The 26,938-nt window shown below is 35.0% G+C and overlaps 1 protein-coding gene across 1 annotated transcript in view; it reads right to left on the minus strand.

The window, feature by feature from the left end:
- Window positions 1-26,938, minus strand: part of LRP1B (LDL receptor related protein 1B) — a 1,866,249-nt gene that overhangs the window by 434,268 nt on the left and 1,405,043 nt on the right. The window contains exons 38-41 of the mRNA XM_042994392.1: window positions 16,248-16,374; window positions 15,960-16,111; window positions 15,539-15,663; window positions 13,614-13,985 (exon numbers count right to left, since the gene is read on the minus strand). Of these exons, the coding sequence (XP_042850326.1) occupies window positions 13,614-13,985; window positions 15,539-15,663; window positions 15,960-16,111; window positions 16,248-16,374 (776 nt within the window). The remainder of the gene's footprint in view (window positions 1-13,613; window positions 13,986-15,538; window positions 15,664-15,959; window positions 16,112-16,247; window positions 16,375-26,938) is intronic.

Below are 26,938 nucleotides of genomic sequence, written 5' to 3' on the forward strand. Positions count from 1 at the left end.
AAAGGAGGTAATGGATTATACTTTGAGATGCAGAAAATAGGGAATCAATCAGTGTTTTAAGGGGGAACTCAATGAAAGCATTTTGTGCATGATATGTAGAAACTTCTAGAGAATCAAGGCAGAAAAAGGATAGAAACATGGCCTATGATGATGACAGTGCTTAAGAAAAAATACTCAATGTAAATGATTAGGGGGTAGAGGAACAGAGATAGTTAATAATCGCGAGGTTAGATTCTGACTGGTTTTAAAAAAGTAATAATTTCACTAACAATAAAAATAGGAGAGGTTCTCATTTTTAGGCTGGGGACTGACTTTGGTATGTTAAATTATGAGCTGACATTAAGAATATTAAAGGGAATTTTCATGCTCTTCTAGTAGTGAGGAGATAAACTGGCAAATTTGGAGTCGGGGTAATATTAAATAATGAGAGTACCAGTATGAATCATCACAATGATTGAGCTCTTTAAAAGGGAAAATATACCCATGAGTAGGGAGAAAGTTTCTGCAGGAACTGCACTTCTACATTCAGAAACCGAAGACATAGAAAGCAGTATTTGATGGTTTAGGAAAGTGATAGGGACACCAATACATGACTTATCTCTTAGTCCAGGTTTAGGAAAAAAAAAAAGAGAATGGTCAATAGAGAAGTAATGGAAGTGTGCAGTGGAAATGTAGGATAATAATTATAATGCGGATAAAGATAGTAAAGCAGGTTAACAGATACGTTAGAATAGGCTGGATGTAGTGTAATCAGATTGTGTTCAGGAAGAGAAGAAACACTATGCCCCAGGAGCAATCAGACCCAGGCTGTTGTCAAGTTATAGTGGAAAGTGAAAACAAAGAACAAGGTCAAAACGTGTTATCAAAAATTATGGGGAGATTTTTAAGTGTGTTAAGGCATGCATTGAGGCATAAAAATGCCACGGCTGTAAAGAAAGATTGTCTAAGAGGAAAGCAAAAGAAGAAGAAAGACCATTGAGTGTAAATTGCCTAAGGAACTGAAAGGAAACATGGTACCTGGTTGGAGGAGAATACTGGTTAACACTTAGCTTTATCAACATGTCAGTAAAACATAGAACTATACATTGAAAATTCTACTTTGTAGAAATCTTTTTTTTTGAAAAAATTTTTAATGTTTATTTACTTTTGAGAGTGAGAGAGAGACAGAGTATGAGAGGGGGAAGGGCAGAGAGAGGGAGACACAGAATCTGAAGCAGGCTCCAGGTTCTGAGCTGTCAGCACAGAGCCTGACGCAGAGCTTGAACTCATGGACCATGAGATCATGACCTGAGCTGAACACGGATGACCAACTGACTGAGCCACCTAGGTACCCATACTTTGTAGAAATCTTAAAAATTTAATGAGGGGGTGCCTACATGGCTGGTCAGTTAAGCATCTAACTTTGGCTTAGGTCATGATCTTGCAGTCCGTGAGTTCAGGCCCCATGTTGGGCTCTGTGCTGACAGCTCAGAGCCTGGAGCCTGCTTCAGATTCTGTCTCCCAATCTCTCTGTCCCTCCCCCACTCGCACTCTGTCTCTCTGTCTCTCTCTCTCTCTTAAAAAAATAAACATTAAAAATTTTTTAAACTTAATGAGGTTTGCAACACCATCATTAATTTGAATATGTCATGAAGTATTATTGAGTCTGCTATTCTGCAAGAGTGATAATCTAAGCCATTTACTGCATTTTCGTAGGTGTTGCAAATAAGGCTAACAATGAAAAATTTTGGAATTTATGTCTTTACTTATGTCATTTTTAAAGCTTTAAAATTCTATGAAGAAAAATATGTACCTGAATTTCTGTCATAAGAAATCTATATTCACGTAATGGTTTGTTTTAGTATAAATTCTTTTAACATTTTCTCTCTCAACATTTTTAACCATATATGCTATACTAAAAAGATCATAATGGCAAGCTGAATATGCAAATAATACTTCTTGATTTCTGGTAAATTTTGTTTACTTTTGTATTATAAGCGAAACAAAAGGAGCACATTTTAATGTGTACATGAAATTGAAATATTTTCCCTTTCAAATAATTATAGGTAACTTTACTCCTACAAATTATATAATCATCTTTCAAGAGGAACCCTGGATTCACTTGTGACCTTGCCTATTTCTGCAGGTGCTCTATTGTTTCCTTAGGAATTTTGAATTCATCAACCAGTCCTTCAAAGTGTTACTTATAATTCACCATACATTGATTTCATCTGCTGAATTCATACCATAAACCTCTCAAGAGGAAAGAAAAGTTCTAATACGTATACTTTTATTGCTTCCTATGAAAAACGCCTCTTCTTTTTTTTTAATGTTTATTTTTGAGGTGGGGGAGGTGCAGAGACAGAGGGAGACACAGAATCCCTCCAGGCTCCAGAAGCAGGCTCCAGGCTCTGAGCTGTCAGCATAGAGCCTGACATAGGGCTCAAATTCACACACCGTGAAATCATGACCTGAGCCGAGGTTGGACGCTTAACTGACTAAGCTACCCAGGCGCCCCAAAACATTCCTCTTCTAACACTACATCACAGATTTCTTTTTCCCTAGATGCCATTTACAACTTTCTCATTCAAGTCAAAACTACAAATATTTCTTCTCTTTCAAACAAATAAATAAAGAAGTAAATAAATTTTTCAGTCACGTTGCTTACACAGAGATGTGGGACAATTAAAGCGACTTAATAATAACTAATCACAAGGGACTTATAAAAAATGAGCATTATTTGAGCTAAATATAAACAAGTTTATACTCTTGAAAGTGACAAAATCAATTCAGCGTCATAAAATACACTAACCCATAGTTTTGTTCTATCTTTTTCTCAATAGATAATCCTTTCCTATCTCATTTTATTTCTTCACCATAAAAGATATATTGATTTCTAGCTCCTAGATAAAGCCAGATATTATTGTCATCGTCCACTATTGGTTGTCAAGAAACATTATATAAGAGATAAAACAGAAAAGAGTTTTAAAAAATAGGCCAAATTTCATTGTATTATTCAGGAGGTTCTGGAGATAAGCTAATAATCACTTACACAACTGTGCTGATTACAGAAGTTGCAAATTCTCCTCCTTCATGTATGTGTGTAGCCCCTTTGCAGTTCCACCCATCAGTGTGACTCTATTTCCCCATCCTCTGAATCTGGACTTGGCTGTGATTTTCCTTGACCAATGAGACATCAGTACATATGGCTTGTAAAATATTTGTGCGTTGAGGCCAGCCATTTCTGAGAACTACGAGACCATTCCAAGCTGGCCTGCTAAATAACAGAGACTAGTGGCCCAAAATCCAGAATACAGCATGCCAACTGCCGGACATATGAGGGAAGCCGTCCTAGATCATCCAACTGCCATCTGATCTGAGGCTGACCAGAGATCAGAAGAATCATCAGCCAATCATAGAATAGTGGGATAAATAAGCAGTTGTTGTTTAAAGACACTGAATTCTGGGATGGTTTGTTATTAATCAAAGCTAATTGATATACACCAATCTCTACTTCCTAGAGTAGGGATTAAAAAAGAAATAAATGTAATTAAGTTTAAACTGACATTTAATACAGAAATGACTCTGATCCAGGATGTTTTAAGTTTATTTATTTATTTTGAGAGAGGGAGAGAGAGAGAAACCCAAGTAGGCTCTGTACTATCAGTGTAGAACCCGATGTGGGGCTTGAACCAACAAGCCGTGAGATCATGAGCTGAGCCTGATAACAGTCGGATGCTTACCTGACTGACCCATCTATCCCTGATCCCTCTGATCAAGGATTATTAATCTCAGTATCTACTCACTCACCTACTGAGACTTCATTTGGTAGTGATCCTCTATTGGGATGTTAATTCATATGTGAATCACTATTTTCCAAGTCCACCTAGTACCTTTTTAAGTGTGATATCCTACAGCAGATGCACCAGCTTGCCAGTTTCCTCTTATTCCTTCCCTCTATTCCTAATCAAAATCATAAACTATAACAGCTTGAGGACCCACTATAGCTTTCAAATTTCAAGTTTTATAATAAGCAAAGGTCCTCTCTTCCACATTGGCATGATCCAGCATGTTTCTAATTCTGCAAACAGAATCCTTGTCAGACCAACTAATACGATCTAACTAGGGAAGTCCTCTGAGCCTGAGTACGTTCACAGAAAACTTTTCAGCTTCCTATTTTATTAAGACTGACTTCTCAACAGAAAAATGTTAGTATTGCCTTCTACTCCGTCTATTGCCATCAGCTATTCTGACACATTCACGAAAAATTGGGAAGCTCTGACTCTATGAATAATCCTAATACTGATAACTGAGTGCTCCTGAGGTCCCCTGTCCCTTCGCTGCCTCCAAGATCTGGACCACACATAATATTGACCCTACAGAACTTCAGTGATACGTTCTACACATGACTCCGAATTTTTCTGTCTCTAACATAATGTTCCTCATGAATTTTTCTGCTCCTCATGTTAAGGAGCTTCTACCTGTGGTTCCAATGTCTCTTATTCAGATATGCCAGTGCCCTATAGGGATCTGGTCTTGATCAATATTGTAGGGTAAAAGACATTTAGGACCATTATGCCTATGAAGGGGATCAGAATATGCCACCCCAAATTATACTACTATCACATAAGGATTATTGTGAGCTGAAGGCAACTGAGAAACAGTGGATACAGGAAAAGCTTGCTACCCTCCCCCTATCTACTTAATAACAGGACATAAATTTTCCTTCATGAAGGTATCCCCTCCATGATTCTAGGGCTGGAAGAACTATCATTATCACAGGAGTTGGAGATAGCACCGAAATGAGTCAACATAAACAACATCTTACTAAAAAACCATTATCTTCCATTAGTTTCCCCCATATATTTATCCTCCCACAATTTACTTTCCCTAGAAGCCCAGATTCCTTTTTTTTGTGGTTGTTTTTTGTTGTTGTCATTTAGCTACATCTCTGCAATTGATCACCCTTTGTTAAAATGGTATATAAACCCCTGACTCTGTTTCTTTGGGTCTTTACTTCTTTTCTGTGAAGTCCTCCATGTACTCATAAAAATTAACATTACATAAAAATTTTTATGCCTTCTTTTTTTCGTGATAAGCTGTTTTCTATGAGTTGAATTCACATTTCACTGACAAAATCCCAAGAGGATATAGTAAAAATTGTTTCCTCCCCAACCTGACATAGGCCATCTTCTTGGAGAGACTCTAATATTTTAAGAAATTATGAATTCATGGAAGCCATACTGAGCACCAATTTACATCCTGCAACTTAATGAGGAGGAAATCCCATGTTCTCTTCTTCTCTGCACTAATCATGATTAACTCTAGATTTTGCTCTCCATAATCAATCATGTTATTCTCTGTCTTCATTGGAGCATAAAAATTATCCCTTGCCTCAGCACTTGCTGACTCCCTACACAGAACATTCATCCTTCATTCTTACCTGTTTCTTAACCTTTGTAATTTCAATGTACAATAAAACAATGCTCCTTTATGTCTTTCCAACATTTGCAATTATCTTAATAGGTAATCTGAAAATTGCTGCAAGCTAATAAATATGACTGAAAGTATTTATTTTATAAAATCTGAAAATATTGAGTAGCTAAGATCCCCACATTTTTAGAATGAATTTTTATATGATATATACCAAGCAAATAAAAAATAAATACATTTTAACAGCTGACAGTTTTTTTAGCCTTTGAAATTGCAAATAGAAAAATTAACATAAAATGGGGCACCTGGGTGGGTCACTTGGTTGAGCATTCAACTCTTGCTATCAGCTCAGGTAGTGATCTCACAGTCATGAGACTGAGCCCAGTGTCAGGCTCCAGGCTGAGTATGGAGCCTGCTTGGGACTCTCTCTCTCCCTTGCTCCCCCATCCCTACTCCTACACTCTCTCTCTCTCTCTCTCTCTCTCAAAATAAATATATAAGCATTTAAAACAAAAAAGAAAAATTAACATAATCAAATGAATGTTTAGGCACTCATAAAAGGATATGGAACTAGCTCATTTAAAAGAAATAAAAAAGGGGCACCTGGGTGGCTCAGTCGGTTAAGTGTCGACTTCAGCTCAGGTCATGATCACACAGTTCGGGGGTTTAAGCCCCACATCAGCCTCTGTGCTGACAGCTCAGAGCCTAGAGCCTGGAGCCTGCTTTGGTTTCTGTGTCTCCTTCGCTCTCTACCCCTCCCCTGCTCATGTTCACGCCCCCCCCTCCCCAAAATAAATAAATATTTAAAATTTTTTTTTTAAATAAAGGAAAAATATATTTCCAATAAAATATAGTTTAAAAGCAAGGCATATTACCACCAGTAGTCTTGAAAAAAACTATATATTATATATATATATAAATATAAGCATTATGAAGGAAGAAGGAAGAGGGTTCGGGATGGTATTGTAGGAAAACCCTGAACTCACCTCCTCCCAGGACACAACAAAATTACAGCTAGTTATGAAATCATTTTTCTCTGAAAAGGACCTGAGAACTAGATGAATAGCACCTACCTACACACACACACACACACACACACACACACAAGATGCATTGAGAAGAGTAAGAGTGGCAGACAAACCACGTCCTCTGGGACCCTAACCCAGCAGTGAGGTGACTTCCCAATCACAATGATGATGCCCAAAATGCAGAACACTTCCCCAAGGAGTGAATAAATTATGTCCTTCCTCGGGAACTCTGACCCTGGGGGCTATCACAAGAAAGATAAGCCCCTAAAATGTCTGGTTTTAAAAATCAATGAGGATTAAGATGAGTAGAATCACAGAATTACAGGAGAGGGAGATCTGACTCTTAAAGGAGTTGCAAGAAAAGCCACTCACCCCGAGAATCTGGGCAAAACAGATTGAAAATTGCCTAGACCATAAGTGAGAGAGACCCACTTAGTAATTTAAAGTTGCTGCTGGAGACAGAGGAAACTGTAGGGACTTTCTCCAGGGACAAAAGCCCTGAAAGATTCCACTTTTGAAATTTCATCATAACTTGCTGTTGACAGAGTCGACAGGCACTATTTTTGGTGCTCTACCTCTAGCCTGCTAGCACCAGAAGGAATGCTCTGCCTACCCAGTGCTGTAACCAGTGTGGGCAAGTTTGCATGGCAATTAACCCCATGGAGACACCAAACCACAACTGGGAGGGATGCAATTCTTGAGCCCTTTAGCTAAGGAGACAAGATGCAAGGGCAGGGTGAGCACCCTGAACTACAACTAGGACACGCAGGTGCTCCAGCCACACCCGTTCTGCTCAGCAGTCAAGCTGTAATGGTCCTGGCTCCGTGTCCGGGCGATGCCCACCCAGCAGACAGACTGGAGAAGTGAACATGCCAGGAGTGCTATAGGTCCTGCACTTCTCACAGTAGCCTACCCACAACAGGGCTGGGCCAGGGCCCCGACACCTGCTCACCCCACACAGAGAAGGAAAGCAACTGAGAAGGATCAGCAGCCTCAGCCCAGCAGCCCTTCACAGCAGCTGCAGCCCTATCACTGCTTTTGATATCTTTAAATACTTCATCATGTTGCCATTAAGTTTTTTTTTCTTTTTATATGTGGTAAAAGATGTAACAAGACAAAATGCATTATTCCAGAATTATTAAAATGCAATACCAAGACAAAAATGAACTTTGCATCTCATTTGTATATACGTGTGTACCAGTAACTCTTTTGGGGGAGGGAATTGTTTTGCTTTGTTTGTTGTTTTTATTTTCCGGTCTGGCAAATCAAACTATAAATTCTCCTACAAAACTTTAAGAGAGGATTGCAATGGTTAAACAAATTAGCAACTTCTTAGTGGGGATGGGGTGGTGTAGGGAGAGTATTTAGAGAAGTTTATGTGAATTATCCACGTAAACTAATCTTAATTTTTAAATTCTAGTCTGACCTTAATACACTACTTCATATCTGTAATTATTATAATTATTTCTGATTGTTTAACAACTCTAACACATATTCTAAAAATAATTTAGAGGATAATTACCTTAAATAATCCACAAATGTATCACAAATACAGTAACACAAAGTTTTAAATAAAATTAGGCTTGATTGTAAGTTTTGTGCATACCCTTTCTTATAAAACCTCCACACACAAAAAAAAACTATGATTTGGTTTCCCATTTTGGAGGTGAGGAAACTGACAGTATCACATAGTAACTAAACAGCAAAGTGGGATCTGAATCCCAACTTGACTGATTTCCAACTCCCAGCTATTATATTTCACTTCCTCCATGAGCATTAACACTTTCAGCCACGAAAATGCTACCGGTTTTAATTGCTTTGATTTTAGGAGGCAGGATTTAACATTTTCAGCTACGAAAATGCTACTGGTTTTAATTTCTTTGATTTTAGGAGGCAGGATTAGAATGGTTTGGTTGCATGTACACTTTAATATGCTTTCAGTTTCATTTACCACTGTTCTAAAAGGATCTATACTCCTAAGTCATCTTAGCCTTCAGACATGACCATTGAACTTTACTGAACATAGCACAGCCAGACTTATCATCATAAAACAAAAGCCTAGTGTATGTATACCTTATAACACAAATGTTTTCCCTTCATCTACTAATAAAACCAAAACTACTTATCTTGGATATTAGTACATCAGTGTTCATTGCAGCATTTCTACAATAGTCAAAAAGTAGAAAGAAACCAAGTGTCTGCAAACGAAATGAAAGGATAAACAAAATGTGGTGTATATATACAATAAAAGATTATTCAGGCACAAAAAGAGGAATGAATTTGATTCATGCTGCAACATGAATGAACCTTGAAAACATTATGCTAAGTGACATAAGCCACATACATAAGGTAAAATATTGTGTCATTACACAAACATGAAATACCTAAAATAGGCAGATTTATAAAGAAAGAAAGCAGATCAAAAGTTACCAGGTGCTATGGGGAAAAGGAATGGAGAGTAACTTTTAAACAGAATTTTATTTGAAGTGATAAAAAGATTTTAGAAATGGTCATGATGATTGTACAATATTAAGAATCTAATTTCACTGAATTGTACAATTAAAAATAGTTGAAATGGCGAATTTTATTATATATGTATTATATATTATGCATAATATATATTACCTAATTTAAAAAATTAAAAATGTAATGTAATACACCAAAAACTATTCACTTGTGTACTTTTAATGGGTGAATTGTGTGGTGTATAAATTATATCTCAATAAACTTTTTAAAATTTATTTGTATTTTTATTTATTTATTTTTTTAATGTTTATTTTTGGAAGAAAGCACAAGCTGGGGAGGGGCAGAGAAAGCTGAAGACACAGAATCCAAAGCAGGCTCCAGGCTCCATCAGCAGAGAGCCGATGCGGGTCTCAAACTCACCAACTGTGACATCCTGACCTAAGCTGAAGTCGGATGCTTAACTGACTGACCTGGCACCCCTAAACTTTTTTTAATGCTCCTTATATTGGCAGATCAAATCTTTCATTATTGGCACCCTCCCTAGGACTTTATCTTCATCTCACACCAATTTGTGCCATATAATCCACATCCTAATCACACTAAATGATATGTGATTCCTTGTCTACCCTGTCTTTGTACTAAAGATTTTCTGAGCTTGGAGGTTCCTGGGTTGCTCAGTCAGTTAAGCGTCTGACTCTAGGTTTCGGCTCAGGTCATGATTTCACAATTCATGAGTTCAAGCCCCACATCAGGCTCCATGCTGTCAGCAAGGAGCCAGCTTGGGATTCGCTCTCTCTCCTCTCTCTGCCTCTCCCCAGCTAGCTCTCTCTCTCTCTCAAAATAAATAACCTTTTAAAAAAATAAAAATTTTCTGAACGCTTATTCTAGAAGAGTAGTTTGGAAACTTCTCATTCTGAGAACTTTTACTATCTTAAAAATTGAGGACTTGAAAGAAATTTTATGTGATTTGCATCATATTTATTTACCATATTAGAATTTAAACTAAAAATTTTGTTTTAAATATATATTAACCTCTTGTAATTTGTAAATTTGTAAAATTTAATTTGTAAATTTCAATTCATCTTGTAAAACACAAATGAATTGACTGCATATTAATATAACTAACACCTTCTAAGAAAATACCTGTATTGTTTAATTTATTTTGTTTAAGGTTTATTGATTTATTTTGAGAAACAGAGTGTGAGAGAGAGGCAGAGAGAAAGGGACAGAAAGAATCCCAAGCAGGCTCCAGGCTCAGTGTGGAGTGCGATGTGGGGTTCAATCTCATGACTGTGAAATCATGACCTGAGCCAAAATCAAGAGTCAGATGTTTAACCAACTGAGCCCCCCAGGCACGCCTGTATTGTTTTAAATGAGAACAGAATACTGTGTTAAAATTTTACAAGTCTGTTTAGTTTCTGGAATACTAGAAGACAGCTAGGTTCACACATCGGCTTCTTTTCCTGTTAGGTTGTTTTAGTTGAAGTATGTGAAGGAAATCCAGCCTCACACAGCTATGAAGTTGGAAGAGAAAGGTGTTTTAGTAGCCTTTTCAGATAATTCTGGATATTCTTTCACACTCTACTAACACATAACAAGTGGTAGTTACTTAAAGCTTAGCTTCAGTGTGGAATCAGAAACCCTACTGGTGAACTTTTCATACTTCATCATATTAAAATCCATTGGTCCATCCTATACTTTGAATGGATCATTTACCCATTCATGACTTTTTTATCATGTCATTTGAAAAATATTGGTTCCCTAAGTTAAGCATATCTGTTGACACATTTCATTGTGCAAAAAATTAGCTCAATAATACCAACACCCATATCATCAGAAAAGCCTTTAAGCACTGGGAAGTCATCAAGCTTACTGTACTCGATACAAATCCTCCGGAATTGTAACTTTTACATGAAAGCTTGATTTCTATTATTTGCAGCAGATATTGGAAGTCATTTTCCTTGTAGTGACAGACTCATTGTATTCGTTCTTTAGAAAATGTCTGCTACACACCAAGGTTTGAATAACCATAGACTATATGTTCCTCACTCTTTCAAGTAAAGCATGGTGTTCCTTAAAAGAAGCATGAACCCAAATAATCACACAAATCATTGGTTTCCTTTAGGCAACCACTGAAGTTCAGAATGCAGCAAAAGTGACCTATGTGTATTGCATCACATAGACTAATAAAGAGATGTGTACTGTAGGATCAGGATTTAATAAAATAAAAATGTTTTACTCTCTTTAAGGATGTTCTTAAGTGAAACAGGCTTTTTTTTTTCTCTGCTATTAAGCAGCATTGAAAAATACAATGACTACTAATACAGTTTAGTGCCATTGCTTTGATTAGCACTAAGTTGTCAGCAGTTTGGCCACCACTGCTTTCACACCATCAATGCAAAGGTCAATTCTGTGGAAAGGCAATTATCTAGTATTATTATGAAAATACTATTGATCTCTTGGACTCCTTAAACACCTATCAGGAGTCCCCAGGAAACCACACTTGAGGACCACAGGTCTAGAATTATTCTTTTTTCTTCCTCTCCTCCTCTACCTGCCCCAGTCTACTAATAGATTTCTATTGATCTTTTAAGTTTCCTCAACTCAGGTCAGTGGCGTCTTATAGTCTTCCCCAAACAGCTTGGTTTTTTTTTTGTTTCTGGTTTTTTTTTAATTCTCTATCTTTTAGTATCTTGTGGCTTCTACTGAATTTCAATGTTTTTTTGCAGTCTCTTCTGAACCTGTGGCTTCTAAAGGCCTATGGGCTGGTATTCAACTTTATAACCAGAATACCTGACAAAAATTCTGAAGCATAGAAAATGAATTAATAAGTTAATTAATATATTGTGGATACAATGCAAGCACTTTCAACTCTGAACTGTATCAGTCTAGAAGAAACGGAGGACTAGAGTAGTAGTATAATCTAAACTTCTTATACATATACTGAGTTGATAAATTTCAAATATGTCTGTACTTTATGATCAATATTGTTACAGTTGCATTATCTCCCTTCATCTCTCTCTCTTTTTCAAACACACACACACACACACACACACACACACACACACACACACACACCCCAAAATGGCATATTGGCACGTTCTGTAATTTACAACTGGTATGAAATTATCAATAAGTGTAGTAACCTAGAGAATAAAGAAATGATAATATATATTTATACAAGTATATTTTTGAACTAATTTGGAAAATCTGAGTAAGATTTGAATAAACAAATACTGGCCTAGCAGAATGTTAGGCATTGCATTGTGTGGCAATGTATAATAAGTTTGACCATATTTATACTTACATTTAAATGAGTAAACATGCAGTATATGTTATATTTCACTAGCTATCAGGTATATTAATATAAGTTGACTTTTCTTACAAATTAGATAGTCATAAATTAATAAAAATTATGAAATTATTGTTGAAAAAAGTGTGAGACAATAAGCCTTTTCATATACATTTGATGAAAATAGAAACTGGTATGGTCTTTTTGGCAGGAATTTGACCAGCTAAAAATTAAAATAAATACTGATTGATTCTGCAATTCTATTTCTAGGATTCTATGCTAAAGAAATACTCACATGTGTGAATAAAAATATTTATATGCACAAATGTTCATTTTGAGATTGTAGGTAATGATGAAATACCAGAAATAAATGTTTATCAGAACAAAATGATTAGTTTATATTTAGTGCAAAATAGGCACAGGCTTTCAAAAGAATTAGATAGAGTCTTAAATAGGAAATAAAAACTTTTCAAGGTACATATATAAAAAATCTGAATAATGCATATAGTATCATTCAATTTTGTAATTACAAATGAGATACACATTACATGAAAAAAGTTCTGAAGACATGACTGCTGTTATGGGTAAGTAAATGGAATTGATGTTGCAGTGATAAGGCAGAAATTTAGTTTTTAAATCTATTTTACTTGAATACAATTAATTTATGCATTATTTTACAATTTAGAAAGTAATGAAAAGGATTGTCTTCAAGTATAAAGAAATTGGAAAAGTGAGGGATATATGAAAATCACACAGAGAGAAAAGCAAGAGGTTATATCAGGAATGTGAAGATCATCCTTGTTGAAAGTTGGATGGCAGGAAAGATGTTTCTCTAAACAATATGAATAACTATATGAATAAACAATACGAATATAAAACAATAAACTACATGAATAACAATATTTTGCTTCAATGAATATGTCACTTAAAATATAAAAATATTTTAAAATAGTATTTATTTACTAACATTTTCTCAACACTACTATATACACACACACACACACAAATAATAATTTCTGATATTTGTTTGAGAAAATACAATTCACTGAATAAAATTAGGCTGATATTCCTAAAGATATAATTTCACCCAGAAGAAGAAAATAAAATTAGTATAGTTTTATACTAAAAAAAAATTTCCATGAATTTTGATATACTTACAAAAAGACACTGTCAAGGATTATATTGAAAGTTCCATGATTAGAAACTAATAATCATAATATACATACTGTACATGCTAACGGTTAATTGCTTCTTTGACTTTCAGCAGATCAGATAACATAGGTGCATTATTCTTGAATATAAACTCAAAAAAATGTAATTACTACATACAATTACCATTCTAATTTCTCTGCTAATGCAAAAATTTCTCTAATTTCTAATTTTCACCAAAGTATTTAAAAAAATATTGTACTTACTTTCAACGATTACTTGTCTGTCTTCCCAGTTATCTTTAATAAGCTGTATATTTCCAAAGTGTGCATCGCTGTAAAAGATTCGGTTGGTACCTTTTCGTCTTTGATTATAGTCAAAAGCCAAGGCTATGACATTCTTAAAATAATGTGGATTTTCATATGGCCTTATTGGTGAATTTAAATTGGTTTCATCAGAAAGATGTATACTTTTTAATATTGTTCTCCCTGAATATAGCAAATAGCCTTCATGCCTTAGGCAAGTAACTCCATCCTCTGCTAAATATCCATGGGCACAAGTGCAAGTTCTCCGAGAATTTCCTCGATAAAGACAAAGTTGCTGGCATCCACCATTGTCCTTATCACAAACATTGGTCCCTAAATAGGAAAAAAAAGACACACACATATACAAACATATATGTTTGGTTTTTTATTTTGTTTTAAAATGATTTTTCTTTCAGAAAAAAAATGTTTAAAGTAAGCTTCATGCACTGCATGGAGCCCAGTGGAGGGCTTTAACTCAGGATCCTGAAATCAAGACCTGAGCTAATAACAAGAGTCACTTAGGGGTGCCTGGGTGGCTCAGTCAGTTAAGTGTCCGACTTTGGCTCAGGTCATGGCCTCATGGTTCATGCTTCCAGCCCTGCATCAGGCTCTGTGCTGACATCTCAGAGCCTGAAACCTGCTTTAGATTCTGTCTCCCTCTCTCTCTGCCCCTTCCCTGCTCACACTCTGTGTCACTCTCTCTCTCAAAAATAAATAAACATTAAAAAAAAACAAAAAGAGTCGCTTAACTGACTGTGCCACTCAGGCAGCCCTCTTACAGAAATATTTTTAAAAATAATGTTGAATAGTCTGTTATTTTTTATTATTATTATTCTTAATACTGGTCAGTAAAAAAGTCAAATACTATAAAATACTGACTTTTTTCACACCAGTTTAAATCTTGGATTTCTTATTTAAAAGACTGCATTCTTCTGCTCTAATTATCATCTAAATAAAAGCATTACATTTTTCTTGTAATCAGCCAATTAAGTGTATATCTCTTTTTTGAAACTTGATGCTGAGATTGCAATAGGTTTCATGTACTGTAATCTTTGGCACAAATAACAATTTTCTCAAAACATGAACTGAGTTCCCCAACAAACAGTGCACTGCTTTAAAATCTGTGTCTATGAAATATGAAAGCTATCAAAGAAATTTACAGTGCCAATGTACCTAACCTCCTAAGTATATTAAGCATAAGTTTTTACTTCAGTTTTGAGTGAAGATGTAATATACTATCAAGATTGCTCCATATGGCTGATTTTCTTCCATGAATCCATCATCAACTATAAAATTATTATACATTCCTTTGATGTCAAGAAAATTAATTACAATTTATTTTAATGGACATTAATATGGATATTTAATGACATAAAATGGACACTTAATTGAGGTAAATTAAAAAAAAAATCCAAACCACATTTATATCAGTTTCAAAACACACATTTTAAGGGATTGAGGACTTCAGAAAAATTTCACACCAATAGCAAACTTCTGAAGCCATATCACTTTATATATTAAAACATAACCCAAAATACGTGGCTTTGGCAACTTTTACTCTCTAACATCCTAATTGTGCTTTGTATTTTTTTGTCGAGTATGTATATTTATCAAGATTTTCTACATTACTTAGCCCAAACCTATACTGAAGGCATGCCAGGCATATAACATGCCCATATAAATACACTGTCTAAGGCAAAACTATCTATGTATGCACTATTGTGTATTCATTTCATTAGACTACTGTATGATTTTTATAGGAAATTAGATGTTAAAAAATACAGTTTTGAGGTTTTGGATTCATATAAGAATCTCTAACTTTGATCAATATTTTTTAAAAAGGAGAGAAATAATGTAAGATATATTTATTTTATAAGAATGCTGACCTTTCTCTCTTACTCGGTTAAAGATTTTAACTTCCTTCAGGTTGACTCCAAGACCTGTTCTCATGGTTACGGTTTCTGTGGCATCATTCTTGTGGCCTCTTCTGATGGACCCGTTGGCATGTGCTCTGACAAAAAGTTGGACATACGTGATCAACAATCTTTAAGTAATTCACATCAAGCCAGTTATTTAAACTGAAGATAACAGATGGCCAAGCAGAAGGGGAAAGAAACCAACTTTAGTCTGTGACATTGAAACGCTTGAGCCTGGAATAGCAAGAGTGCCTGACTTTCTGTGGAAATCACATGGCTTTGTGAGATCCTTTTTGTGCCCTTGCTAGGGAATGGCTAATCCTACAAGGGTAAAGCAACTGGCACTGAAATAACATTTTGAGACTCAAATACTTATGAAAAAATAAATTACCTGTCAGACCAGTAGATGTAAGCCCCAAAGACCGCAACTGAAAACATATCCACATTGCTCCCTGACAGCACCATCTCACGATTCCCTCCAGTCTCAAGGTCAATTCTTTCTATTTTGTCTGTACGAGCATCACACCAGTACAATTTGTTTTCCTAAAGATCGATTGAAAAGTAATGTTACAAGCTGTTTTGGATTAAGTGGTTTATTAAAAAAATAAGAGAACACTAAGAGTGGATTAATGCAAGTTGGCAGTTAATGCGCTTTAAATACTTAAGAAATCCAACACACCTCATAGTCAATGGAGATACCATTTGGCCATGTTATTCCCATGCTTACAAGGATAACCTTCTCTGAGCCATCTAAGCGAGCTTTTCCAATGCAGGGCATCTGTCCCCATTCAGTCCAGAACAAATAGCTGAAATGAAATTGTTGATTTATAGTAATATGGAGATAAATACAAAAAAACCCATATTATTAACAATAAAGCAGTGACATTCATACCAATAGAACAAAAATAATACATTTTAGAAATCAACATCCATGTGTTTATATTTGTGAAAAAGAATTTTTTTATTTTAAAAAATATTTAACGATTCATAGAAATCACAAGGATGGATTCAAAATTCCTCCAAAATACTTTGCATAGGCTACTCCCTGTCTGAAATGCTCTTCTCCAACCTGTTTGCCTAATTTGCTCTTGTTCCCATTGCAAACATCATTTCCCTCAAAAATTCTTCTGTGTTCTGATTATTTTACCCTATACTCTGCATGGATTAGAGTGAAATTTACAGTGTTATAGTTCTTATATTTCTTTACAGTGTTATTTTTATTAATGTTTTTTTGCCCTCATTGGACAATATGCTCAATGAGGACTGGGATCTTTTCTCATTTTCATCTACTATTATACCTACAGCACTAGGAAATTAGAAAAAATTTAAAATAAAAATTAGTGGGAGATAAATATTTATTAATATATATATGAATGCACTATAATTTCAGTTCTGTCCAATTAGACTGATAAATGTAACCATTCTAATTTGAATTTTGTAAGTTATCTTGTGAAGCAATCATAAAACATAGATTCATACAAAAGCAGATATTCCTATTATAGTAATCACGTAATACAAAATGGAACATGGAAGAAAATGAAATACAGAAAGAAAATCCAGAGTATGCTGAAATAAAACATGTCAAAAAACTAAATGTAGAAAAACAGAAGGCGTATTATTCATGCTTTCTTTTGCTCATTCATTCAGCATACATAATATTTATATTACAATACAAAATCCATGCTTTCAGATAAACAGGATCCATTCTTTTGAAATTATGTCCACTGAAGTTTTTATTTAGCTGTCAGGAAACAGCAGTGATTAGAATTTAGAAAAATATGGCAATCATTGATTCATCCAGGCAACAATGAATGTGTATTTTGTGCATATTTGAATACGTATATATGAGTGATCATACATGAGAAAATGAGGTTGCATATAGAAAAATCAAAGATGTACATTCATATTTTGTATCCACTCAAATATATTATTTATCCATAAAAAGATACTTAAGCTACATAAAAATATATGTATTCCCTTTACGCATATTGTTTTGATTTATTTTAAAAGTTGATTTTTTTCATGGAAATGCTGTATAAAATAAATGTGCTGGACTTTCACAACCAGATGAAAAAGAAGGTGTGGCTAGAATTCCAAGTATATTAATCCTGAAGAAGCTTTCATTCATATTTATATGGTCTATAAATTAGAAAGGGAAAACTTCGTACAAGAAATCCAACTAGCATTTTATTGGTTAGCTATAGGTTGAAATAGCCATAAAAAAATCTATGTTTTCATTAAAGTTCAGATTTTTAAACTTTAATGGAGATTCTCATTATATTAAAAAATAAAATAACTGGGAGGCCAAATTTGTTGCTCCATTTAACTTTTTAAGGAAAAATTTTTAATAATGCTCCTAAAATGACTAATCAATCACTGTGTCAAAATGGCAGGGGGCATAACACGGTGAAGGAGGCATTTTGGGAGCCAAGACAGACAGGTGCTTATTCAGTCTGATTGTTGTCATCTATTTTAACATACTCCAGTTTATTTTTTTAATTTATTTTTTAATGTTTATTTATTTTTGAGAGACAGAGAGAGACAGAATGTGAGCAGGGGAGGGGCAGAGAGAGAGGGAGACACAGACTCCAAAGTAAGCTCCAGGCTCTGAGCTGTCAGCACAGAGCCTGACATTGGGCACCAGCTCATGAACCATGAGATCATGGGAGCCAAAGTGGAGAAGCTCACAGGACTGAGCCACCCAGGCACCCCTAACATACTCCAGAGTTTAAATATGAAAGGAAATACGTACAGTATCCCTTTTATTTAATAGTAATCTGCTTTCAGATGTACTAAATGAATAATACAAATATTATTTTAAAAAATAAATAAAAATATTTTGAGTGAACAGAGCAAATCAACTCATTTAACAAACTTAGCTCTGCTTCTCACAGCTGTGGAAACTGTGACTCAGGAAGTCAATGATCCAGTCACACAGCTGGTAAGAAAGGGTCAAAGCCAGGAACTTCATTCAGGCTTTACTAACCCAGGCCTGTGGTGTATTCTCTATGTTGTCTCACAAAATATAAATATAATACAATAATATAATAATCTCATATAAAATGCTACTTTTCCTTAGGTATAAGGAATTAGAACAAAGATCTTCATACTTAAAAAACACAGAACAAGCCATGAAAAAAGACCTAGGATCAAGAAACAAGTCTCTGGTTCTTTTTTTCTCTAGTAGTTCCTTTGCGTTTTAAATCTGTATTACTTACATGCAGGAGGCCTGGATGAATAACAATAAAATTAAGAACCAGAATTACTCAAAATAAAACTATTGTGAGTACAGATTTTACTCAAATTTTCAGTAGCGATTAGGTAAATTATCATTATATATGAAGCCAAATCTGACTACAGGAACCACTTTCATGGCTAAACAATTTATCAACTTAATAAAACTAAAAGATTCTATACTTACTAAAGTTAAGCGACATTTTATGAATTTCAGGAAAAGAGTAATTTATTTGCTCCTTAAACCGAAATTAAAAATAACAAATTGAATAGAATTAGCACCGTGAGAACCTTCAGGGATTATAACTAAATGTAGAGAAAGAACACTAAGCTTATGAAACTGCAGGGAGAAACTTATGAATAATTTAAGATAGTAATTTACATAGATGTACTTGAGATATCTTTAACGAACATAGATCTTTGTATCTAAGTGTGATTTTTTCATGAAGGGAATAAATGAAAATCCTTATCACTGGTTTTGAGACCCCACGGAAATTAAGATTCAGTGGCAGCATTACAGACCGATGTCCCCATTTGAGTTCAAAATTTGCTGTGGTGAAATGTTTGTTGAGTTGTATGATATAATGAAGGAAACTGCCTTTAGATCCCTAGCTTGGTTAATCTAGCACTTAAGATACTTCTCAAGTTTATCCCAGACCTAGAAATTTTCAGAATTGTCAAAATCAAATGTTATGCTATATAATTGAAGTTTCTCTGGATGATAATTTGTCTTAAACTGTAAATTCCATACTTACAGAGGCTTACAGTTACAGATTTAAAATAAAAAAAAAATTACAGGGGCGCCTGGGTGGCTCAGTCGGTTAAGCGTCCGACTTCAGCCCGGGTCACGATCTCGCTGTCCGTGAGTTCGAGCCCTGCGTCGGGCTCTGCGCTGATGGCTCGGAGCCTGCTTCCGATTCTGTCTCCCTCTCTCTCTGCCCCTCCCCCGTTCATGCTCTGTCTCTCTCTGTCTCAAAAATAAATAAACGTTAAAAAAAAAATTAAAAAAAAATTACAAATGGGACATTCAAAAGTGGTTTGAAGGATTATAAGAATACTGTCAGAAATCATCATAACACAAATATCCTTATTGTCTTATGAGACACAGTTCGTGGCAGGAAAATGTGCAATGAATGCATACTATGTTCCAGTAGTAATGTCCAATTAATTATTGACATTTGAAAAATAGGCAAAGGATTCCATTTAGGAGCACTGGAATTCCCAAAGGCTTAGGATACACTTAGAGTCTTCGCAAGTTTACTGAATTGACCATATAACCAGCGTACTGATGTCAGAATTACTTTATATGCAGGTATACTTATCAAGGAAAGCAAATCTTTTTCTATCACAATTAAAGTTGAAAAATATACAAAATATTATCAATGCCAATTTCGAATAAATATTTTTTGAGAAATAAAACTAACATGAAAACAAAGCTTTGGCTTTGCTGGGGAAGGGTAAAAAGTGTGAGGTGGAAAAAGAATACTGAATAAGTCTAAATTATCATAAAAGGAATAGTATTAAGGGTGATTCTTTTAGATATATGAACAATAGTGAAAAGAAACTAATTTGAATCAATCATTTTCTTTGGGTTTAAGATTCTTAATTTGACTGCTAAACTATTTCTTCTGAACACAGATCTGGGCTGCAATTTTTACAATGAACTCACCAATTTTTTCCATTCTCATGTCCTTCTAGGACAGCATGATTTATATACTTTATCACGTATGTTAAACAAAGATGAGATAACCAAAAATGTCCGTGCCAGCACAAAAATAAAGATCATATAATTCTTTTATAGGCAGTTGCCTTGGTTGAAAAGATTCCTCTGCCACACCCATGGGCAATAGCGAGATACTATATCAGCAAAAAATACAAAAAAACAAACAAACCTACAAATTAACAACAGCAGCTAGCCTTTGTGTGAGCATGAGGTTTTGACAAACTGCTTGTATTTTTCAATGTCTTAGCAGTTTCATTAGAATTACTTAAAACTCATACTAATCGAGTACTTTATAGGCCAACACGTCAATGTCTCAATCTTTAAGGCACATGTAAATAACATACTATAAAAATTTGAATACATTTCACGAATACATGAAATGGCATCCTGCATCCCCTCTGAGAGATATAAGCTGTAATGAAGGACCTTCTCTATTCCTGTGAGTGCTTCTTTGCATTTCCTTTTCCTTCATTTATGTGCAATTTTGTTTTGAGAAAGCATTACATGGCAATCCCAAATCACTTTTCAAGTCCTGAATGTGTTACTTTTGCTTAGAGGTTCCTATAACATAAAAAGAACTCAAGCACAGATAGAGGAACACTCTGTTAAAAGGAAGAGTCTAGAGACAGTATAACCTTGAACACTGCTTTTCTTCTTCTTTTTATTTTATTTATTTATTTATTTTTGTCTGTGGTCTGGTGGATGATTCTCAAATGTATTCTTTCAGTGCAGTCACGTACTCATTCAACCAATATTAATGCTGTTATGTAATGCTAGCAGTTGTTGATATAAAATGAACTGGACTCAGTGACCCTCGTGAAACTCACTGTTTAATGGCAGAGGCAAATGGGTAAAGATTTGCCTTAAGAAAAATGCCAAAAGAAATACTTAAAACTTGCTAGGTGTAAGTCTCTAAGTGGTAAAAGTATAGGCTTCAACACTGAAAATACTGAAGTGCGATGGTGAGAGAAGTTGTCATTTCTATAAGTAACTTCAGAAATTAACTTTTCTTCTGAGCCAAAATAAAGATATGGGCCATCTGGGTCATTCTCTTTCTCTGTTTAAGTCTAAAACAATATTTACCATTTATTCTACAGGCCTTGTTCTGGTTTCTGTTATCCTTAAGTTCTATATCAGATTCCTTCTTGATTCACTACTCTGCAATATTGAGTGACACAATTGTTATGTGTAAGTCCAGCCAATACTGGAGAAATAGGAGGAAAAATTCTTCACAAACAAAAATGTATTTGGCATCTGTAATGATACAGCATATTCTGTTTATAGCCTGCACTATATTTAGTTCCTTATTTTATTTATACCCTGCATCATTGCACACCCTCTCATTTAACAAATATATACATATACACATACATGTCTATGTACATATATGATATTGGTTTGCTATTTACATGTTCATATTGTTTTTCCTGAGTAAATGGTCTATATTTTATTCATTTATAGTATCCCTAATATATAATATTTGATGTTTACCCTTTATGTATTTTCCTATGAAATATTTAATACCTTGACTCCTAGAGCCTAGACTACTAGTACTCATGTGCTGATTCTTAAAACATTACACAGAAATTTCTGATTTGTTTCATGACCTCCGATCTGTCTTATCAGTCATATCCAACCCGCCCTGGGTATTCCCCATTGAAAGAAGCAGAGACAATTTCTACAGGTGGATAGAGAAATGAATCTTGCAAACTTCTTTTTTACCCTTTACCACAGTTTTATTGGTCAGATCCCTTTAAAAATCAAGGTAAAGTCATGCATTTGTGTGTGGCTATTTCTGGTTTCCATTTAACATGGCTTTGGTGGTCCAGACCAAAAGTCCCCTCGTGTACCAGGAGGTGGCATGACCTTTCTGTACACTCTTTCTCCTCCACCAACCCAAGAGCTACAAGGATAGCCCAGGGCACCTTGATCACTTCCAGTCCTTCTTCCTTCCTTTTAGCAAGGGGAATAAGATCCAAGATTCATGTTTAGATGTTAAGGAATAAAGATAAAGCATATGGTAAAAGATTAGGTGAGCAAAACCTAAGTTTGAAACAAGGGTGTTTGCAGAATATTTGAGAAAATTCCTAGTAAAAAATACTGTGACACTTTTCTTTCATTTGTCATTGTAATTTGTCTATATGCCTCTCTTATATACCTGTAGAGAAAGCTGGCTATAATTTGGGGTATAACTGTTTCCAAGTTATTTGACCATCATTGTATCTTAATCTTATATACTAACACCCTGGTTGCACCAGTATTTCAATTGCAAATGAAACTTAATTCTACTTCATTTTTATATGTGTCATCTTGCCTTAAGATAAAAGCATACTCTGAGATATGGTGTTAAAGTATGCAATACACTTGCTATCTCAACAGATGTTAGACTATTGTTAAGCTATGGTGTCTAAAGAAAACAAAATCAGAGTATTTGTGTTTCACTTAGATATAATATACTACAAGAAGTTAATCAACTTTTTTGGTATCATATGGTGACATACTGTGGTTTCTACTGTAGAAAGTGTTTTTCACACAAAAAATATATATTTCAATTTTTTAAATGGAAGTGATGTCTTACCAAAAAATCAATAGAAGGTAGAAACTAATTTTTCAAGCTGAAGTAAATTCATACATGCTTTCTACTTTGTATTTGGCTACATTTAAAAAAAAAACTTCAAGTCTCCATTGTTCAAAACAGGCTTCATGCCCACTTTTCAAGGCACAGTTATATCTTGGATTCAGCTAATTTACTCCATTATGGTTTACCTATTCCCCTGGTAATACCACCTACCATGCTTTAACTACAAACAGAATATAAAAATGCTGTACTTTATTCATATGATAAAATTTTGACACTTAAATGTCTATGTAATATTACCCAGAAACCAATGTTTGGATAACTTTTACATGGACTGTCACTTTTAAGCCTTTTTTCTTTTCTGAACTCAAGTCAGTAAAACGTGGATAATGTATAGGGAGAAACTAATATTTCCAAGTATAATAAACATTTCCCGAAAATGTTTATTTAAAAGTTGTATCAATTCTTAATTATAAATCCTGACAAATATCTATCCATGTGACTTAATTAACAGTTAAGAAATGTTTTTAAGTAGAAGTGAAGGTATGGAGGTAAATAATATTTAAATGAATGCCACATATGTCAAAGATTTCTTGTTTTGTGAAATAAAATGTAAATCTTGTTCTGGGGGCTCAAAATTAGGAAATCCAAAAATATTTAATGAGCTCCTCCAGCCGAATCAGTGCTGAGCTCAAAGTTGCAAGAGAAAGATATGGAAAATCTGAGACATCTGGAGAGAAGATATGACAGAAGTTAGTGACAGATAGAAATAGGTGATGAAAGGGGACCCTGGGTGGCTCAGTCAGTTGAGGGTCCGATTTCAGCTCAGGTCATGATCTCAGGGTTCATGGGTTTGAGCCCTGCATCAGGCTTTGTACTGACAGCTTGGAGCCTGGAGCCTGTTTTGGATTCTGTGTCTCCCCTCTCTCTCTCTCTCTCTGCCCCTCCCCCACTTGTGCTCTGTCTCTCAAAAATAAACAAACACTAAAAAAGTTAAAAAAAAAAAAAGAAAGAAATAGGTGATGAAAAACTACAGAAAGTCTAAAGTAAATTTCAATCTTGTCAGAGCAAAAAGACATGCCATAGTTAGAAAACGAAGGCACTAGACCAGAGGTAGGAGGATATGTAAATTTCTCTAACAGTGGACATTCAAATAAAGATTTTCTAAAGGAAAATGGAAACATAAGTGAAGGGATAAAGATGAGATTTTGGATGTAATGCAGTAATTAAAGTAAAGAAAAACACGACAATACATGGTAAAGGGTAAATATAGCAAGAGAGAGAATGGCATACAAAGACATATAAGGAGAGAGATATGCAAAGGACGTATATGGAATAGGTTAGATACAGCAAGAAAACTCAGATTTAGAGAAAGTAACAGAGAAAATAAAGTCTTGAGTGGATAATCAATGGAGAAATATATCAAAGAGAAGGCAAATGGTGTGAAATCTGGAAAAAATCTGAATTTGGCTATGGATAAATTTTAACAATTCTGGAAAGAAGAGAAATTCTTTATTCTAAGTTAAGAAGTAAACATGCAGAGAAAAATAAGTTGACGTGTTTTTTGTTTTTGTTTTTTCTTTTTTTTTGCGGGGCAGTGGGGGAGTCAAATAGCAGAGATCTGATGCTATTTGGAAGAAATGGGAAAGGTTTCATTGAAAGGACTAGTTAAAGATGATAGAATAAAAGGACTAGTTAAAGATGATAGACTAGAAGAGTTACTGCATGAGATACCAGAGGAAATAAATGCCATTAAAGTGAAGAAGATTTAAGTAAGAAAGACAACTTTCTCTGAGGTTATACTCACTTATTTCAAAACATTTACAGCATGAATTCACACATCCTATTTTCTTGTACCACCACATAATCACTATCACAATTAACTACCAAATTTATTTAATTGTTTTACTACTCACTGAAAACTCTGCCATCTTCTCCCTCCACTGCTGACATTCTTAGGGACTTTATGACTCATGTTGATGACCTTGTGAACATCTCAGTTCATGGTTCACCTCATCTGTTCCAAGGACTTCCACCTCTCCTTTGCCTCTGCCTTACATAAGCAAGGCCATGCACTAATTTTAAGTAACACATGAGACAGCTCGATTTCCAATTTTACCAATTCTAAAATCATCTTTTAATTTGTTGAGTTGTCTTGGTCATTAATGTCCTAACTCCTTACTCTGACCTTAATCTGCTGCTTTTGGTTTCCTTGATTGCATCACTAACTTCTAGACCTCAGCTCCTGACTAGCAACCAGAGGTTATTCCATTACAATTCAACTTTGAGTCTGTCATCTCACGCTCCCTTTTTGACTCATTTTTTTTCCTTTTTTTTCCCCTCGCTACTTCTAAACTGCTGAATGTTATTATTCAAGGTCATAGAAACATGCTGATTAGATTCTAGAAATCCATCCCAGCTAAACTCATGTTGCTTTAAATCCTTTTGTTCATATTCTATTCAGCACAAGTTTCAGCAAAACTTACCTATTCATTTAAAGCTGCTAACCTTACTCACACTATCATTTATGACTTTCTTCAATTTCAGTAATTTAATTGCTAAAATATATTCTACTGCCATATCCTATCTTTTCATTCCATCTCCAAAACTAGAAGGGGGAGAGAAATTCTCCTAATTCAATGTTCCTGCTTAAATTTACCTCGTCTCATCCTTTCAGTAACCAAAAAGGACATAGGTATTTGAGATTAAGATATTTCAAAAGATCTCAAAGGTAGGAAACATCTAACCTGTGGTTCCCAACTGTAGTATACACTTGGTACTCTGCCTAGACACTCTCAGATCTTGTTTCCTAGTTCTATGCACTCCAGTGCCTGGTTTCTGTGTCCTTTGCCTCTTACAGTTCTTACAGACACTTTTCTTAAGAGGACCTGTCCTCTTAAGCCACAACTCTTCTTTCACAAGTAGTGCTGAGAGTCAGAAATCTTGGGAGTGTATGTCTCCCAAGGGTTGCCCCTTTCCAATGCTTGGGTGGGAGTTTGAAAGCAAAATTCCCTTGCTTTGAAGTAAATTTTATACTCCAGAGATCCACAAGTTATCAGGCTGAGACCCAGACTTTTGCTCACAGCTGAATCTTTGTTTGTCTCTTCCCCTTTCCTACTCTGCTTCTCTCTTACTTCCTGAACTGAATTCTCATTCCAGGATCTGTTTCTTGAATACCTGATGTAAGATGTAAATTTTGTCCATCTGCTTTCTGGTCCCCTATTCTTCTTGTTCCACCCTATTGTTTCTTCCTTGTCTAAGTTCCAACTACACTCTCTGGAACTTGCCTTCCTATCAGTTTCTTCCCCTCTGCCTATGAACTTGTAGACTACCCCCTCACTCCTATCCTAAAGAAAACTTCCTCTATACTCTACTGTCTTCTCAACATTTCTGTTTTTCCTACTTTCCCTTCATTGCCCAAGTTTCTGTCACGGGAGACTAAATATGCTAGCTCTACTTTCTAATTATCTGTCACTTACTCATTCTTTATATTTGGCTTCTGTCTTTAGCAATTTCTGGAAATTGATAAAAATTAATAATATCATCTCCATCATCGATTGCACATTCTGTTCTCTGCTTTAATACCACCTAAATTCTTTACCGCTGGCACACTGTTCTTCCTAGAGTGGTCTTCCCTTGACTTTCATGAGACAGTAATTTTCTGAGGACTTGAAATGGTTATTTTTCCCTCTTTTGCCTTATTGCTGGCTTTCTTTTCCACTCTTTTTTTTTTTTTCAACGTTTTTTATTTATTTTTGGGACAGAGAGAGACAGAGCATGAACGGGGGAGGGGCAGAGAGAGAGGGAGACACAGAATCGGAAACAGGCTCCAGGC

This window comes from Panthera tigris, chromosome C1 (genome assembly GCF_018350195.1).
Source record: "Panthera tigris isolate Pti1 chromosome C1, P.tigris_Pti1_mat1.1, whole genome shotgun sequence".
Taxonomy (NCBI): domain Eukaryota; kingdom Metazoa; phylum Chordata; class Mammalia; order Carnivora; family Felidae; genus Panthera; species Panthera tigris.